This window comes from Palaemon carinicauda, chromosome 13 (assembly GCF_036898095.1).
Source record: "Palaemon carinicauda isolate YSFRI2023 chromosome 13, ASM3689809v2, whole genome shotgun sequence".
NCBI lineage: Eukaryota > Metazoa > Arthropoda > Malacostraca > Decapoda > Palaemonidae > Palaemon > Palaemon carinicauda.
In genome coordinates this window covers 23,067,762-23,083,482 of record NC_090737.1, presented here as the reverse complement: position 1 = coordinate 23,083,482, position 15,721 = coordinate 23,067,762, and the positions used below count along the sequence as shown (strand labels likewise).

Here is a 15,721-nt window from a genome sequence, read left to right as displayed (position 1 = left end):
ATGTAAAGTAATTAATTTTGGGCTAGACCTACATTAATAGCAGAAAGACTAGATTTAATCAGAATAAAAACTTTTACTAGCAGCAAAGGGTTAGAGCAGTTTTCTGGCCTCACATGGCATTATTTAACTGTTTAGCTATTAGTGTATACAATTTTCTTGACATTGTAGCTTCTCAAGTTTATTCATAGACAAAAAGTAGTTAGCATGCTGAAAGTATTATCTAATGCCTATTATAAACACTCATATGCCTTAAGGTCATGCATGAGGTATAAAGAGTATTCCTGATATTATTGTGGTCATAGCCTATTCATTACATTCTCATGCCATTTTATAAAAATCAAAATACATTTAAGTTCTCCAGTTGCTTTATGATAGGTTTTTTATAAGCATCTGACAGTGCATCTTACCAAGTACTGTATTCAGGTGTCAAAATATCATATAAAAACTGTATGAAAATGTGTTTTTAAGACGCCAAGATCAGTATTTCGTACGTGTAGAAATCCTCCCTTTAAATTGAATATTTAGTCTTATTTGTGTCAGGAAAAGCAGTTGCCTTATTTCTTTTAAAAAAAAAAAAAAATTATCTCGTCGCTAAGAATATGCTTGTACTTTGATACAGAAGTCAAAGCATTCTCATGTCCAGTCAAGTGGAAATTTTAATGACATTTTCATAGCCTTGGTAAAAATGCTGAGTAGTTATATTGTACCTTAGAAATTGCATGCAGGTACATATACTGACATGCCATTTAGGGTTGGTGTAGAAGACTGTACTGTTGCTTAACATCTAATCAGACTTAGTGCATTAATTAACATGTTGACTATGCAACGAGACTCGGATTGGGTCTCCTTTGTTGCTTACATCTATGCAAGAATATCGTCGATATCCCAAATGTTTACACAGCTGTGATCTTAGTGATTTGGGTCTATCACAAAACTTTGAATAATTAATAGTCTTCTAGTATGTTCAAAGCAAGACTAAAAACTCCTTTAATCTTCCTAGATAATTTAAATACAATACTTCACTACCCTGATATATTTGCTGTGCTTTCTGTAATGCAGAATAATAAAGATTAAAATTATAACAGCTAATTAGTGACATAGTAAAAGCTGAATTTTATTGTGGTTAATATTTTGTATTCAAGTGGCAGGCTTTCTCTTTTGAAGCCTGTAGTTGTGTATTTTCAGTAGCTAAAGATTGCAAATTAATGATGACATTCCAAGAGTGAGTGTGATTTTTATCTCCCCTTTTTATGTGTAAAGTTATACTTATGTCTGCCAAACCATGCTGGCTACTTAACTGTGAGGCAAGCCTTAGTATGGCATCCAAATAACCACAGTCCCTCTTTGAACTGTCAACTGTAAATGGCTAGAATGTTGTTGGCTTTAGTTGAGGCTATATGTAATGTAATATACTGTAGATGCCTTGATTTAGAGTGATGTAGTGGCCAAGTTATATATTATTATAGTTTAATATTGTTGTATTTATGATATCTCCTTATGTAACAATTTTGGATGAGACAGGGTTTATAAGTTTCATACTTCTTCAATCGGTATAAGTACAGTAAAAGATAAGCATAAATTAATTTTCTTGAAATTTCAACAAATTAAGGTAGTCATGATGGATAATTTGAAAAAATGTGTAATATCAGAGATAAATTAATTTTCTATCACTTCCATAGTTACACAGGCTTAATTCCATACTCATTTTGTTTCATAAAAACATTTCCATGTATTACATAAAATATTTATTATCAAGTTAAGTATATTACATATTAATTTTAGCCTAAAAACAGTAGTGGTCAATTAAGATGTAATATTGCCATGACTGATTATGTACAAAAAAACCATCCATAAGGAAAACGCAAACTAGAAGGCACAAAATTAATATATGGTAAAACTTATAAATCGGTATACAGTCGAGCAATTAAACAGGAGCCTAAATTAATACATTCTATTCTTTACATTTATTGAATTTATTTATACTAAACATTAATCGAGTACCATTCTACATTACTTTATCACTCCTATACAAAACATATCACAAGTAGTGATCTGTCCCGTGTTGTACACTAAACAACCATTTCTGCAACAGAAAAAAAAAATAATTAGTTGGAATACAATCCTAAAAATTGACCATTTACTACCTCCTTAGCAATAATAAATTCACAAAATAAATTGGCTTCTAAAATTAAGTTTTCAAGCATTTTCAGTACATAAGATGGATTTTTTTTAAACCCATCATATATTGCCATGTTACCTTTGTCAACAAAATCTGTCACCACTCTGTCATGATTACAACCTCTACTGTGTATGACTTGAGTCATGCAAATGGAAACAAAGTTCTTTGTTCCTTGAAGAGAACTAGCCATAGAATTGGTGTCCTAGGTACCAGGCTGGATCATGGCTTTGTTTTTTTGTAGATCAACAATACCTTTGAATTTTAAGAGTGGATGTAATCCCTGTTCACAGATATAATACCTTTGAATTTTAAGAGTGGATGTAATCCCTGTTCACAGAAATACTCCTGCCCCAGACATTATACTTGGTGGTCTACCCAGTGGTGTAGGTATAAGATGTCAGAAGAACCCTTTGCTAGATAAGTCGTTTGTCATTTTGCATAGACGATAACAGCGAAGCTAGAATACAAGGTAATTAAAATTTTATAACTAGGTGTAAACAAGTGTCCGGTAGCTGCCGACTGGGAGTGGGAAGCTTCGTCCTTGTTCATTCAGAGTAGTCACCTTGATAGCAGCCATCAGTGAGAACAGATGTTCCCCTCTGGCTGGAAAAATATGGTATACTTTCTAACATTTTTCTTTCCAGCATGCTAATGATTGTGTCTTCGGTAGAGATGCCTTCCAGAGATGCGAAAATCTTTGGGGTGTCATCATAAATGCACTACCTTTGTGAGTGCAAAGGAGACTGATCCTCACCTTTTTGTGCCCTGCCAGTAGAGGACACTCCTGCAATTAGACTTCTCCTTGTAAGGAGTGTCAAGTCGTCATCCTCCCAATGGGCGGTGTATAGCAGGAGGAGGAAGCTGTCTATAAGGGATTCTTCATCTTAGGTCATCCTTGAAGATGAAGAAATCCAAACTTCTTCCTCTCACCACTGGTATGCTAACCTCCAACCCTTTTCCATCAGTTTCCCCTGGGACAGGAAGAACTGCCCAATTCCCCGAGAGAAACAGGAGAACTCCACCTCAGGCCAAGTCTCTCTAATAGATAAATGATGCCCTGCGCGTTTTGTGGCTTTACCCTTCCAAGATCCAATTTAGTGAACAGTATACAGCAAAACTGGCGATACCTGAATTCAGCGAGTTTCATTTGAAAGTCACTAACTGGCAACTCAAATTCTTTACATTTCTAATGAGAATAGGTTCCCTGGAGAATGCGGCCTGAGGGCAGGATTAGGGCAGGTCACTGCTTCTCTGGGTCAGCGTCCTCATTAAGTTCGTCGCTTAGCCCAACTTGGCAATGGAAGGATGGCACTCGGGGACGGAAGGGTGGGCCATTACCCGAAAAGTAGTTCTCGGTGAGTATGTTAGGAAAAATAAAAATTATTTAAAATTTTTGATTTGTTCCAACACAAATACTCACCGAGAACTACTTTTCTTGGAGACTTATACTTTAGGAGGCGGGAGTGCTATTCTGACACTTGACTCGGCACATAGTGCCTAGAGGGCTATGGAATGCGGGGCCTATCAGAGTGCGGAGTGAGGGTAACTGCGGGAACCTTACGCTATTATCTAAGACTCACCTCTTAAAATTTCTTCCGACGATTTTCTCCTGATGTAGTCGCGAAGAATTTGTTCACCATTGGGGACAGCTTCTGGCCTACCGCTACACAGCTTGGAGGGCGGCAATGACTGTCCCAATGGAGAACCCGTCCAAGGATTTTCTTGAATAATCCTTGAGGTAGTGGGCAGTAAAGGTCGACTGGTGCGACCAAGTGCCTGCCTGCAGGATCTGCCCCACCGCCATGTTTCTCTCAAAGGCCAAGGAGGTGCTCAGACCCCTGATGTCATGGGGGCGGGGAGTGCCTGGCACTGCCATTCTATCCTCTTCATAGGTTCTAGCGATGACTTGTCTCAGCCAGAAGGAAATGGTGTTCTTGGAAACTTGTTTCCTATTAACACCTGTGGAAACGAAGAGGTTCTAGGTACCTGGTCGGAGATGAGCTGTCCTTTCCAGGTACTTTCTGAGCGTCCGTACTGGGCATAACTTCAAGTCTTCCGTAATGCCTGTCTTGGGAATGGCCGGAATTGAGAAACCTTCAAACCTCGGGTCCCAGACTGCTGGGTTCTGAGTCTTCGCCACAAAGGAGGGCACGAACCTGAAGGACACTTCTTTCCACCCTTTGGAGTGCGAAACGTCGTAAGACAGACCATGGATCTCGCCCACTCTCTTAGCCGAAGCTAAGGCTAGCAAGAAGATGGTTTTGAGGGTGAGGTCTTTGTCCCCGATATCTTTCAGGGGTTCAAAGGGAGGAAGACTTAGCATCTTCAAGACCTTGGCTAGGTCCCACCTGGGCACTCTCCTAGCTTGAGGAGGGCAGGACTGCTCGAAACTCCTAATCAGCATCGCTATGTGTCTCGAGGTCCCCAGGTCGATGCCTTTCAGGAGGAAGACTTGGCCTAAGGCGGCTCGAACTCCTTTAATGGCTGGGATTGACATTCCCACTTCATCTCTAAGATACACCAGAAACTCAGCTATGTACGGGACCGAAGCTTTAAGAGGTCTAATGTGTTTCTCCGAGCACCACTTCGTGAAGGAGGCCCACTTCACCTAGTATACCGCGGTAGAGGATTTCCTCAGGTATAGGGACATTCTCTTAGCTATGGCGGAGGAGTACCCCTCCTTCTTCAAGAGCCGCTCGATAGTCTCCAGGCATGAAGGCGAAGAGAGAGAGGGTTGTCGTGGAGCCTGAGGAAGTGCGGTTGGTGCAGGAGGTCTGACCTGGCGGGCAGAGGCCAAGGCGGTTGGCTCGCTAGGTCTTTAGGTCCGCGAACCACTCTCTCTCCGGCCACCAGGGCGCTACCAAAGTCATCCTTAGGTTTCGGGAGGCCCTTACTCTGTTGAGTACCTGCCTTATCAGCGTGAAGGGGGGAAAAGCGTACACGTCCAGGTTGTCCCACTTGTGCTGGAAGGCGTCTTCTAGGGCTGCCTTTTGGTCTGGGACCGGGGAGCAATAGACCGGTAGTTGGCCGTTGAGCTTTGTTGCAAAGAGGTCCATCTCCGGGGAGCCCCAGCGTTGAATGATGAGTCTGGCTACTTCTGGGTGTAGAGACCACTCTGTCCCCACTATTTGACCCATTCTGCTGAGGCCGTCGGCTAGCACGTTTTTCTTCCCGGGGATGAACCTTGCTAGCAGCACCACTTGCTGCTCGTCCGCCCAATGTAGGATGCTTATGGCGAGGTCGCAGTTCTTTCGATCTCATGCCCCCTTGCTTCTTTATGTAGGCCACTACCGTGGCGTTGTCGCACATTAACGCCACGGTGTTTCCCTTTAGCCGACTTGCAAAGTGAAGACATGCCTTCTGGACTGCTCTTAGTTCTAGGACATTGATGTGGAGACGCTTTTCGCTCTCCGACCAGGTACGGCTTGCTGTCTCTTCCAGAAGGTGGGCCCCCCACCCTTGGTTGGAGGCGTCTGTGAACAGGAGGTACTCGGGGGGACAGGACCCGAGGGGCATCCCCTTGAGGGAGTTCGACTGGCAGTGCCACCATTCTAGGGAGGTTCTCGTGTCTGGAAGGATTGGAATTAACGCCTTCTGAGAGCCTGTCTGGGACCAGAGGCTCTTGAGGTTCCATTGAATGGGTCTGAGCCTCATCCTCCCTTGGGGAACCAGTTTCTCCAATGAGACCAGGTGACCTATCAGTCTCTGCCAGTCTCTCGCCCTCCTGGAATGTTCTGACAGGAACGGCTGAATGATGTGCTTGAGGTTCCATATCCTGTCTTTCGAGGGGAAAACCTTCCCCTGCACAGTATCCAACGTCATCCCCAAGTATCCCATTCTGTTGGATGGTGTTAAGTTCGACTTTTCCAGATTGAATACGATTCCCAGATTCCTGCAGAACTGGAGGAGGTTTCTCCCTTGTTCCTCCAAGAGGGCCTTTGACTTGGAAAGGAGCAACCAGTCGTCTAGGTATCTGATGAGACGGATACCCCGTTCGTGAGCCCACACTGAGACTGTCGCGAAGACCCTCGTGAACACTTGAGGGGCCGTCGACAGACCGAAGCAAAGGGTCTTGAACTGCAGGATCTGGGAACCCCATTTTACCCGGAGGAACTTCCGACTCGACGGGTGGACAGGGATCTGGAAGTATGCGTCCTTGAGGTTGACCGTCATCATGTTATCTTCCTCCCTCAAGGACATCAGGACGGATTTTGGGGTGTCCATCTTGAAGTCCGTCTTCTTGACGAACTTGTTGAGGGCCGACAGGTCTATCACGGGTCTCCACCCCCCGTTGCTTTCTCTACCAGGAACAGGCGGCTGTAGAAGCCTGGGCCTGGGAGAAGGACCTCTTCCATGGCCCCTTTCTCCAACATGGAGGAAATCTCCTCTTGAAGGGTGGCCCTTTTCATCGGGTCCTTGGGGGCCAACCATTCTGTCTGGCTGGCTGGAATAAGAGGGGGTGGGTCCGCTATGAAGGGGAGCCTGTAGCCTTCTTTCAGGACGGACACCGTCCAAGGATCCGCTCCCTGTGCTTTCCATGCTTGCCAATGAGGTCTGAGGCATCCCCCAACCCGAGGCTTGGGCAGGAGTAGGGGGCCTCTCCCTCTACCTTCTCCTAGAGGGGCGGCCTGATCTGCCTCTCTTAGAGGCGGAGTAACCCGACCTGAAGGAGCTGGAATAAGCTGGTGCTCTTCTGCGGGAGGGCTGAGGAGTTGTTGTCCAGGAGGAGGAAGGGGCGTCCCTCCTTGAAGTGTTGGGGGCGGCCTGAGGAGTCCCGGCGCTATCCGAGGCGGCCCTCCTGTATGGCGGCCTTCTAGATGACGCCTGTCTGGGGACGTTGGCCTCTTTCTTCTTGGACACTTTCTCCATTAGGTTTTCCAGCTCTTTTAATGGGAACAGAGACTCACCCCACAAGGGTAGGCTACGAACAGCTCGGGCCTCTCTGTCCGGGATCCTCCTAGACACCTTAGCTAGTACCGTGTCTCGTTTCCTTAGTACAGTGAACCCTCGCTACTTCGCGGTTCGACCATCGCGGATTCATCACTTTGCGGATTTTTTTCATAACCCATGTATATACATATATCGCGGATTTTCCAGAAATATCGAAAATACCACGATGTGACCGATGGTGCGAGATTGGAGAAAGTAAGGAAAATTGAATCGTGATTGATTTTCAATATAAATGAAACTTTGAGGAGCAACAAAGATATCATTAGAGAGAGAGAGAGAGATGTAATAAACAAAAAAATTTAATAGGTTATAATACATTGGTGCTTATGTAATATCAACTGTATACTGTAGACGGTTTGAATAAGTTAAGAAATGGTATAAATCAGTGTTTCTCAACCTTTTTCTGGTGGTGGCCCCCTTCAATCCAGTGCAAGTTCTTGTGGCCCCTCCATGCCAACTTTGAGTTCTAATGCACCCAGCACCCGCCATCCGTCCATCACCTTAATACGCCTAGGGAAGTAGGTATATTAATGGTTCTAGCTTAAATAGTACCTTGTACTCAAAACACTAATTTCAGGTATAAATCAAATAACAGTATTAATTAGAAAAATATTTTATTTGAATACTTATTTATTTACAAAAGGAATACAAAACAAGGAATACATGTAGGTACAATTGGCTTTATCTTGAAAGGTTTCAGTGGGATCCCTGTGACTGATGCAAGGCTGCCAACTTGTCAGTGTTTGGCTTGAAAGCTGTTAGAGCGAGACGTAAATTGCCTCTTTTTTTTTTTTTTTTTCTTTTTCTTTTTTCTATGTCAAGGCGAATTCGTGTCTTTGACAGCAGGCACATCACCTGATTGAAACCAGTCTCAACCAAGTAAGATGTGGGAAAGGCAAGTAAGAGCAACTTCACATCTTTCCAGAGTATTGGGTACTTCTTATACATATCTTGATTCATCCACAGCTTCTGGTGTCCTCCATGCTTGAACCTTGCTTGAGCTGTTGTGTTATTCTGAAGTTCAGTGAGACATTCTTGTAGGGTGACATCAACTTCAGATACATCAACAATCAAGGGATCCACAAACCAGTGTGGCACAGTCATTTGCAGTAGGTCAGAGAAATGAGTTTCCATATCATTATGCAACTGCTTCAGATGGTCAACATACACTGCTAGGTCATCATCAAGCAGTTTGGTGGATATAACTGCTAAGGAAGGAAACTGTGGAAACTCTCGTCTTACAAGGTTCAATCAGAACAGCTTGAGTTTCCCTTTAAATGCAGTAATTGCCTCCTAACAGGAAAACAGGGGGGAGTTATTTCCTTGAAGCTCTTTGTTCAGAACATTTAGCTTTTCAAATATGTCTGACAGGTATAAGATGTCACTCTTTGCATCAACAAGTTTCTGTCCAAGTTCTGTCCCACTAAAGAAAGAGATAACACTCCCAAAGTGCAATAAAACGGTTCAGGCAATTACCTTTAGAAAGCCACCTGACTTCAGTGTGCAATGCATTTTCAAATTCTTCATTGTTTTTTTCACATAATTGCTGAAAGAGGCGATCTTTCTGTGCACTATTTTTTATCAAGTTGACAGCCTTGATAACATGCCCAAGTGCTTCGTGCAGACGTCCTGCTAGGTTTTTGGCAACCAGGTGCTGCCGGTGAACAACACAGTGCACACAAACGACATTAGGAACAGCTTTTTTTAAGTAAGCACTGAATCCCCGATACCTTCCAATCATAACAGCAGCGCCATCTGTTGCACAAGCCACAATGTTCTTGAGTGGAATGTTGTTCCCCTCAAAATAGACCTCAAGTTTTTTTAAGATTAATTCACCTTTAGTGTCATTCGTTAATTTCAATGCGAAAAGCATTTCTTGACATATTTCATGAACATCAAGAAACCTGACAAATGCCACCAGATGAGCAGAATTATCAGGTAAAGTTGATTCGTTGAGATGAAGCGAGAATTCATTCACCTGCAGTTTTGAGACAAATTGGCTTTCAACATCAGCTGCCATTTCATCAATACGGCGTGATACTGAGGAGTTGCTCAGAGGAATAACACTAGTTACCTCTTGTGAACTCTGATTCATGACTGTTGAAAGCACTACAGCCACAGTCGGCATGATCAGAGATTCATCGATAGTATGAGGCTTACCTGCTTTTGCAATCAAATTTGCTATCTTGTAAGAAGCCAACATCCCTCTATCTACTTTTGCCACTTTTTGGCTAAACATATGATTCACTGTCATCCTTCCTTGGAACTCATCAAGTAATTTCTTGAAGAAATTTAGCGGCTTGTCTTTCTTGTCTTTATGTGCAGTCTCCAGATGCTTTTTCAGTTTGCTGGTACGCATACTTTCATTTGAGAGTGAGGTCATACATAGCAGGCACATATTTCACTGTCTGCAAAAATTACCTGGTACTGTATATTGAATTGAATGATGTTTAAACTAAAGTCAAGCATGATAAACAGAATATTCGAAGCATAATAAGGATTTATTTCAAAATATTACACTTTTATATATTTTGTGGGTCCTAAATTTTCTGTGGCCCCCCCATGGCCCCCTATTTTTCCAATTTTTCCTTGTGGCCCCTGAAAAATTCTCATGGCCCCCAAGGGGGCCATATGGCCCACGTTGAGAAACACTGGTATAAATGATACTTTGTTAGTGTATTCGTACACACTCAAGAGCGGCAGCTAGATGACAGCTGATCTTATCACAGCCAAAAGTAAAAAAAAAAAAAAGAAGTCAACAATACTCGATTTTTAAAACAAACCCGAAATTTAAAAACAAAAGTACACACTTTCTTAATGTGCAATTAACTATTTAAAGAGTGGCAATTTTCTAGAATAAAATGATATTTCCCAAAAAATAGTGGTTTGCTGATGAAATCGGATGCCGTATTTTTAGCTATGATTGAAATGGATGTAGACTCGGCCTAATTATTTAGTTTCGTATTTAATTGACACTAAGAAAACTAATTTTAGTTTCTTCATCTAAATGTAAGTATTGTATAACACGAAGAGAGAGAGAGAGAGAGAGAGAGAGAGAGAGAGAGAGAGAGAGAGAGAGAGAGAGAGAGAGAGAGAGAGAGAGAGAGAGAGAGAGAGAGAGAATGAATCAGTTGTTGTAATCAAATGGCGTGTTTTTGTTTCGTGAGAATTTCATCGCCACGACTTTAACAACAACATACTGTACTGAACTTTACAGTATTATACAGACACAGTAAAGTAAAATATTTGTAATCTATTTTATATGAAATGGGGCTATTTTCTCTATTTTATATGAAATGGGGCTATTTTCTCTATTTTATATGAAATGGGGCTATTTTCTCTATTTTATATGAAATGGGGCTATTTTCTCTATTTTATATGAAATGGGGCTATTTTCTCTATTTTATATGAAATGGGGCTATTTTCTCTATTTTATATGAAATGGGGCTATTTTCTCTATTTTATATGAAATGGGGCTATTTTCTCTATTTTATATGAAATGGGGCTATTTTCTCTATTTTATATGAAATGGGGCTATCTCTCTCTCTCTCTCTCTCTCTCTCTCTCTCTCTCTCTCTCTCTCTCTCTGCTTTGCTACGTATGTATGATTTTATATAGATACGGTAAATAATATTTGTAATAACATATTTTATTAAAGCTTTTACTGTAATATCATTATTTATCACTTTCATCATGCGCGTTAAATTCCTTAGTTTGTTTACTGAGCGTACTTTATGACGCCGTTGTTTCAGGCGGCGTCATAAAGAAAAAATTTCATTTGGAAGTCCTAAGAAAAATTAAGTAAAACATTAGTAATAACAAAATCAACATACTGTACTGAATAATCAATATAATCGATGCAGAAACTAACCTATACACAGATGTGTAAATGCGTTTGTTTCTTCATTATAATCAGAGATAAACGTAAACAAAACATTGGTTGCCATTTTTTATCGTGCTTTTTGGCGTGTTTAGGAAACGCATGATATAAAGTCGCCCTTAATATTTGTGCCTGTTTTAGTTTAGGGTACGTTAGTACATGCATTAGGTGTTCTGTACATTAAAGGGTAGTTTGTTAACAGTACTACGTACAAGGGAAGGTTTTAAAAGTCTGAATATACATGTTAAATAAATAGGTAAATATGGTGTCACTACTTCGCGGATTTTCACCTATCACGGCCGGGTCTGGAACCTATTTACCGCGATAAACGAGGGTTCACTGTACCCAGTTGGCCGTCAGGGCGAGCGCCTGGTACGCTAGAAACTTCAGAGTTTTCCCCCCGGAGGTGAGAAGGTCCGTCAGGAGGTTCTGCTGCTCATGATCTTCGGGGTCGATGGAGGCTTGCACGTTTACTAAAGTGGAGGCCCACCAGTCCAGCCATGAGGAGACATTAACCAGGTCCCTCGACATCTCCTCCATCATGGCGGCTTCCGTAGGAGAGAAGGAAACCGGGGCTGACGAGGCCCTTTCGTCTGAGCCGCCTTGTCCCAGGATGTCCAAGGCCGGGTCCACTCTACAGGGGCCTGGGCGCCGCCCTTATGGAATGTATACTTTCCCTTGTGCTTTGAGGCCCTGGAGCAGTTTCGAGGCACTCTGGGACTTTGGGGCCTACGCATTGCTGGCCACCAAGTTGTCCATGTACTCTTGCCCTAGTACTAGGTCTGGGGCAAGAGGAAGGGCCAGGGAGGACTTCGGAAGGGCGTTGTGATGTGTAATTCTCAGGAGGCTTGATCTCCAGGAATTCCCCTTAGGCGCCGAGGGTTCTGTAATCCCATGGTGCCTCCTGATGAGGCCCACCACTCTTCTGTATGCGGAGTCCTCCGACGGGGGAGCTTCTCCTCCGTCAGCCGAGGCCTCGGCCTGGAGTGGGGGCGCCGGGTTGCTGGTTCGGCAGACCGGTCGTCCCGCCCTTGGGTCCAGGGGGGGCCGACCTGTAACTGTAGGGAGCTCCGTAAGAGGGTGGATCTCGCTGCAAGGTGGGTACCACCGGCTCAGGGAGGGCCCTCGGTTGCCCGAAGGCTCTGGAAGCGGAAGTCACGGTCCCGGTGGGCTGACCCGACAACGGGAACCGTCCGCACCAGCTGGGCTGGTTCGGTCAGGCTGCCTTCAAAGAAGCGCGTTTCCCCCCGCTGGGCGGGGTGAACCGGAGGCCTCGAGGACTTATGCTTCTGTGAGAGGTCTTTCCTGTGTGCCAGGTCACACGGTTCTAGGCTGTGCGTAGAGAGCGGCAGCCTAGACGCACATTCACTGGAACGAGGGTCTGGAGAGTGGAGCCTCTTGGACTCTCCTGAAGGTACGTAGACCCAGGCGCCCCCGGGAGAGACATTTCTCCTACACTTACGGGAATGGGAGCGGGAGCGCTTCTTGCTAGGCCGGGACCTTGACCTAGAGCGGGAATGATCGCTTTCGGACAGCTCCCTTCTCCTGCGTCGTTTCCCCCGACTTCTTCCTCGGAGGATGAGCCTACCTCTGACGAGTCCGACGGCGCCACGTTCCTCGCGTAACGGCTGCCAGCGTGATCCGCGGGGGAATTTCCTCGCCGCCGGACGTCCGAGATCGAATGCTGGAGGAAGTCCTCGGGAACCGCCGTGGAGATCGTCGGCACAGAGTCTAATCTATCCATGCCAGGGGGCCAGGGGGCCAGGGTCACGTCCATTCTTAGCGGTGACCTCCCTGGCATCTTCGGCAACTTCCACCCGAAGGCATCGCTACTCGGGCGGCGAACTCTAGTTTGGCTGTCCCCTGGCGGGGAGAGCCCGACGCACCGGCCCACGAGGGCGGAGGAGACTCTGAAACAACAACACTGCCCCATACAGGGTCTTCAGAGGACGCGTGGTCCCCCACCACAAGGCCTGATTCACCTGAAGCACTACCGGACCCTTCGTTAGCCCTAGAGGGGCCGGCCCTTGGTTCTTCCCTCGCACTGGGTTCCCTGGGAAGAACGCCTTGACTATCTACAACACTGGAGGCTTCTTGCCCTCTCCTCTGCGAAGGAGACGGAGAAGCCGAGGCTTCGTCGGACCAATCACTGGCCGACGGTAACGAAGAAACGACACTAATCTTCCTGGGGGAACGCTTAGAAGATTTCTTCTTTTTGGTACCGTAGCGTACCCACTGGATATCATCCCAACTTACGCACTCCGGACACGTGTCCGCGGAGGAGCAAACTTTCCCCCTACACGTGGAACAAATGGAGTGAGGGTCTACCTCTGGCTTTGAGAGGAAAGCCCCACACGACTTTCCGGCTCTAGGCCCAGGCCAACGGCGCACATGCTCCATCGTTCGCACATGAATGGCACAACACTAGTGAGCTATAAGTACACTGGGGATGTACACAGGGAGAACGCACTGTAACACTTGCGAATAACGCACTACGCAAAAACACAAGTCCCCACGCTGGAAACACGTGGAACACAAACGCGCCAAAGGATCGAGAGAGACGAGAGTGAGCTGTGTACTGCTCACGACCAAGGAACTTAATGAGGACGCTGACCCAGAGAAGCAGTGACCTGCCCTAATCCTGCCCTCAGGGCGCATTCTCTGGCGGCGGGGGTAAGCCGATGTAGAGCGGAGTAAGGGGGGTAACGGCGGGAAAAACCTTGGTCAAGATTGAGGGATTCACAAGTGACTCCAAGAAAAGTAGTTCTCGGTGAGTATTTGTGTTGGAACAATCATAAATTATAATAATAATAATGGTGTTGATGTCTTTCTGTAGAATCTGCACATAACACCTGTGGCTGAATATGTCAAGACCTGATAGTCTTCTGTTCGTAAAGTAAAATAATAGAAAGGTAGAATTAATTTTATTTTTAATAGTGAAGATAACTCACCACCTCACTTATTTATTTATGCATTTATTTATTTATTTTTCCTCAAACTTCCTCAACCTGAAGAAACCCATTGGGAGACTAGAATTATATAACTACCGTCGACTATAGTCTAAACTTTGACGTGTAATAATGAATTGCAAGTTTATAAATCTCGGTCCTAACTAATGTTAGTTTTATACACAAAACAACACAAGGAAAAAATCACAATTTTTAAGTAATTTGTATTTTTCCTAACAGTACTTACCTCGAACTACTTTCTTATGAGTATCTGGGATTTCCTCCCAAGCGACCAGAATTTTGTGTAGTTTACCCTCCTCCCGTTTTCTATGTGGGGTTACCTCTGGCGGAGTGATACGCGCCCAGAGACAACCCAGGGTCAGAGAGCATGCTTGCTCAGGTCTCTATCTCCAGTAAGTGTTTGACAGATAGGTTTCTACTAAATCCTGTAAGGCACTCGGGGTAGGATGGGCGGGCCATAACCCGAAAGTAGTTCGAGGTAAGTACTGTTAGGAAAAATACAAATAACTTAAAATTTGTGATTTGTTCCAACACGGAGTACTTACCTCGAACTACTTAGGAGACTTATACCTTAGGAGGTGGAAGTGTCCCACAGGACCCAGAGACTGTAATGAGGAGAGAAAAAGGGAACCTAGATAGGAGGCTAAGTTCTGCTGACCCCCCAAGGGAAAATACGAGAAATAGGGAAAACTACCCAAAAAACTAGACCTTAGGAGGTGGAAGTGTCCCACAGGACCCAGAGACCGTGATGAGGAGAGAAAAAGGGAACCTAGATAGGAGGCTAAGTTCTGCTGACCCCCCAAGGGAAAATACGAGAAATAGGGAAAACTACCCAAAAAACTAGTATCTAAGTAACTCACCTCTGTAAAATTCCTTGGAGACGTATTCATTCACTGACGGTGTATCCCATGGCAGTTAAAGGATTTTAGGGTCATTTCAGGGAAGGTAATAGGAAGTCCGCTATCTCCGGGATGGAGACTTGCAACGGTTTGATGTTCTTCGAGACGCACCACTTAGTGAAGGTAGCCCATTTTGCTTGGTATACTGTGGCTGACGAACGTCTCAGGTAACCTGACATCCTTGTTGCCATCTTCGCCGAATACCCTTCCTTCCTCAGGAGACGCTCGATAAGCTCCACGCGTGAAGGCAGAGGGACCGAGTGTTTTCGTGGAACCTTTGAAAGTGAGGTTGCCGGAGAAGGTCTGGTCTGTCTGGAAGGGGCCAAGGTGGAAGGCGCGCCAGTTCCTTTAGATCCGCGAACTACTCCCTCTCCGGCCACCAGGGCGCTACCAAAGTCATCCACAGGTTGTCCGCTCGCCTCGCCCTGTTAAGGACTTGCCTGAGCATCCCGAAGGGAGGGTGGCGTAAACGTCGAGGTTGTCCCAAGGGTGTTGGAAGGCGTCCTCGAACGCCACCCCCGGATCTGGCACAGAACAAAACACGAGGAGCTGTGCGTTCAGTCTCGTGGCGAAGAGGTCTATCACTGCCGAGCCCCACTTCTGAACGAGAGTCTTGGCCACTTCCGGGTGCAAGGACCACTCGGACCCTACCACTTGACCCATTCTGCTGAGGCCGTCGGCCAGGACGTTTCTATTCCCTGGGATGAATCTGGCCGAGATCTTGATCTGCTCTATTTCAGCCCATTCCAGAAACTCCGTGAGGTCGCACAGCTCCATTGATTTCAGTCCTCCTTGCTTCTTTATGTAGGCCACCACCGTGGCGTCGCACATCAGTGCCAGTGTT

At 45.1% G+C, this 15,721-nt stretch overlaps 1 protein-coding gene across 1 annotated transcript in view; it reads right to left on the bottom strand.

The window, feature by feature from the left end:
• Positions 1 to 1,728: 1,728 nt before the first annotated feature.
• Chchd2 (Coiled-coil-helix-coiled-coil-helix domain containing 2) overlaps positions 1,729 to 15,721 on the bottom strand; it is a 61,174-nt gene continuing 47,181 nt past the window's right edge. The window contains exon 5 of the mRNA XM_068385437.1: positions 1,729 to 2,083. Within this exon, the coding sequence (XP_068241538.1) occupies positions 2,070 to 2,083 (14 nt within the window). The 3' untranslated portion in view covers positions 1,729 to 2,069. The remainder of the gene's footprint in view (positions 2,084 to 15,721) is intronic.